We start from the raw sequence: 2,300 nt of genomic DNA, 5'->3' as shown, positions 1-2,300 counted from the left end.
ATTTCATCAACCATAAAAGTTTGGCTAATACTAATAGTTGAAAAAAAATAATGATAGACATAATTTATTAATAAATAAACAATACAATAAATAAACAATAAAATAAATATATAATACAAGAACTAAACGATATAAGAAATATAAAATATAAAAACAAACAATGCAATAAATAAGCAATAATTTATATTAATACTTGCGGTGCACCACATAGATGGTTCTGAAAAGAACTGTTGCTGTTGGTTGAGCAATAATTACAAGAATGGCTAATGAAGAGAATTAGGTCTTAGAATTGCAAAACAAGTGTAAATTGCTTACTAAAGTATACTATAAGCACAATTTAACTGAATTAGGTTTTAGAGAATCCTGGCTTACATTGATAAAAAAAAAAAGTTATGCTAATACTCTACAGTATCTTTATCTTGCGATGAAATCTCATTTTCTTCGGCCACAATGAACAGCATAGTCTTCAAGGCTATATGATACGGTTGAGCACTAATGATTCATTATATAATTACATCAAGCACCATGGCAACACAGCAGTGTTTTGTTTTCTGCCTTTCTGCTTGTTATGCTTTTGTATTGGCTTTGATCTTGGTGTTTATAAGGCAGTGCTCTAGAATATTAATTAGCATTCTCAGTTATTCTAATTATATACCTCTTCTTTCTAATCAATTAATATTAGTAATTAGTTTGTTTTTGTTGAGTTTAGTAAATAATAATCATTAGCTAATAATAGATTTAGATTTTATTGTTCTTGTTTTGTTCATGTTGGAGAAGCACACCTTTCCTGCAGGGCTAGAAAAGTGCGCGACCGCTGTTCGCAGGCATTGACCATTACCCTGGAGAAATTTTAGGAAAACAAATGTTTTTTTTAAGTTACACATCACAATTTAATGCATACTGTTAATTAAATTTGATATTTATGCTTGCTCCAAACCACTAAATGTACTACCAAAGAGTATAAATAGAACAAGAGAGCCAACAACGCTCATTGAGAGCGTAAAAAAACGATACGCCCTACGCAGCTAGTGTAGGACGCCAACTAACGTTTGTATGTTTTTTATTACACAGTACTCCACCGCGCACGGTCGGTTTGTCTGTTTATCTGTTCTCCACAAAATACTGTACTTTTGTTTTCTGCTTATTGAGTTTATAGCGGGCGTACTCCTACCGCACTGCGCGCAGCGCTGTACTGGGTAATAAAAAGAACATACAACCGTTAGTGGGCATCCTACACAGGCGTGACGTTTTTACGAACGGGACTTTGCGCTCTTGTTCTATTTATACTCTTTGGTACTACTAACTATAATAGTGTAAAGATTTGGTGCTGGAGGCATTTGATGAAGATAATTTTCATGGTTGGATGCACAAAATATCATTTCCAGGCCTGGTTATTTAATACAGATATCACTACCTTCTATCGTATTGCCATATATTCTATCACAGTAGTATCAGGCCAGTATAGGCATGTTGTTGTTAATATTTCTTACTGTAATGCTGTTGACATTCTTAATGCTAAATCACTTTTGGTGAATATTCTTTGCTGGTATAAACTTAATATAGCATTCCTACTTTTTACTAATACTACATTATTTAATAATGATAGAAAAAAAATTTAATCTAAAAATTGTCATATTTGTGTATTTCTTCTAATGAAAACTTCTGTTACAAATTTGGAATTTGTAATTACAGTGTATTTACTATTAGCTTTTCGAAATTTCCTTATGCAGATGCATAAAGCAGGAAGCCTGAAAAAGAACAGTAGATGTATACATTACTGAAGTAATAGTTATAGTCGGCACTGGTCGGCTCAGTCCACACTTCATCATTTGCTACTAAATCAAGAACTACCATGTTGCTGCCTGAATTGTAGCCTGAACCAGTCTCAAGTGAGGAGACAATGAATTGCCCATTCTTCTTGATGCTTGTTGCAATGTTATCGGAAGATGATGAGCCTGATGTAAACTGGAAGACATAGATGCCTGGATGTTGACAGACAAACTTGCCTGTTTCTTTATTGTAGTGATTCCCAAAGTTGGTAATTACTAACGGGTATTTCATAGGACTAACTGGATGGCGGCCTGGGTCTACATTATATCCAACTGAGAAGGCAGATTTGGGCTGGCTGATTGTGGTAGCTTGTTCACCTTTTTCTCCTTTTCCTCCTTTCTCACCAGTAGCACCTGGTAAACCGATTGGTCCTATTTTACCTGGAAGCCCATCTCTTCCATCTGATCCCTTCTCTCCTTTTTCCCCAACATCTCCTTTCATGCCTATTGGACCAGGACCACCAGGATTAC

General features: G+C 34.8%; 1 protein-coding gene across 1 annotated transcript; it reads right to left on the bottom strand.

Moving 5' to 3' along the window:
• Nucleotides 1-1,062: 1,062 nt before the first annotated feature.
• LOC117113809 (complement C1q tumor necrosis factor-related protein 7-like) lies at nt 1,063-2,294 on the bottom strand. The gene has a single exon (XM_033257245.1). It carries the CDS (start codon nt 2,269-2,271, stop codon nt 1,723-1,725), a length of 549 nt encoding a protein of 182 aa, XP_033113136.1. The 5' UTR covers nt 2,272-2,294; the 3' UTR covers nt 1,063-1,722.
• Between the last annotated feature and the right edge of the window lie 6 nt (nt 2,295-2,300).

Source organism: Anneissia japonica, unplaced genomic scaffold (genome assembly GCF_011630105.1).
Source record: "Anneissia japonica isolate Jap-2015-1 unplaced genomic scaffold, ASM1163010v1 scaffold166377_len3197_cov168, whole genome shotgun sequence".
In the NCBI taxonomy this organism is placed as follows: domain Eukaryota; kingdom Metazoa; phylum Echinodermata; class Crinoidea; order Comatulida; family Comatulidae; genus Anneissia; species Anneissia japonica.
Note: the sequence above shows the minus strand (reverse complement) of the source record. Positions and strands in the feature narration are given on the sequence as shown.

Bases quoted from the DNA above. Each gene is read 5' to 3' on its own strand.
- LOC117113809 (XM_033257245.1), bottom strand. From the start codon at position 2,271: ATGAAAGGAGATGTTGGGGAAAAAGGAGAGAAGGGATCAGATGGAAGA.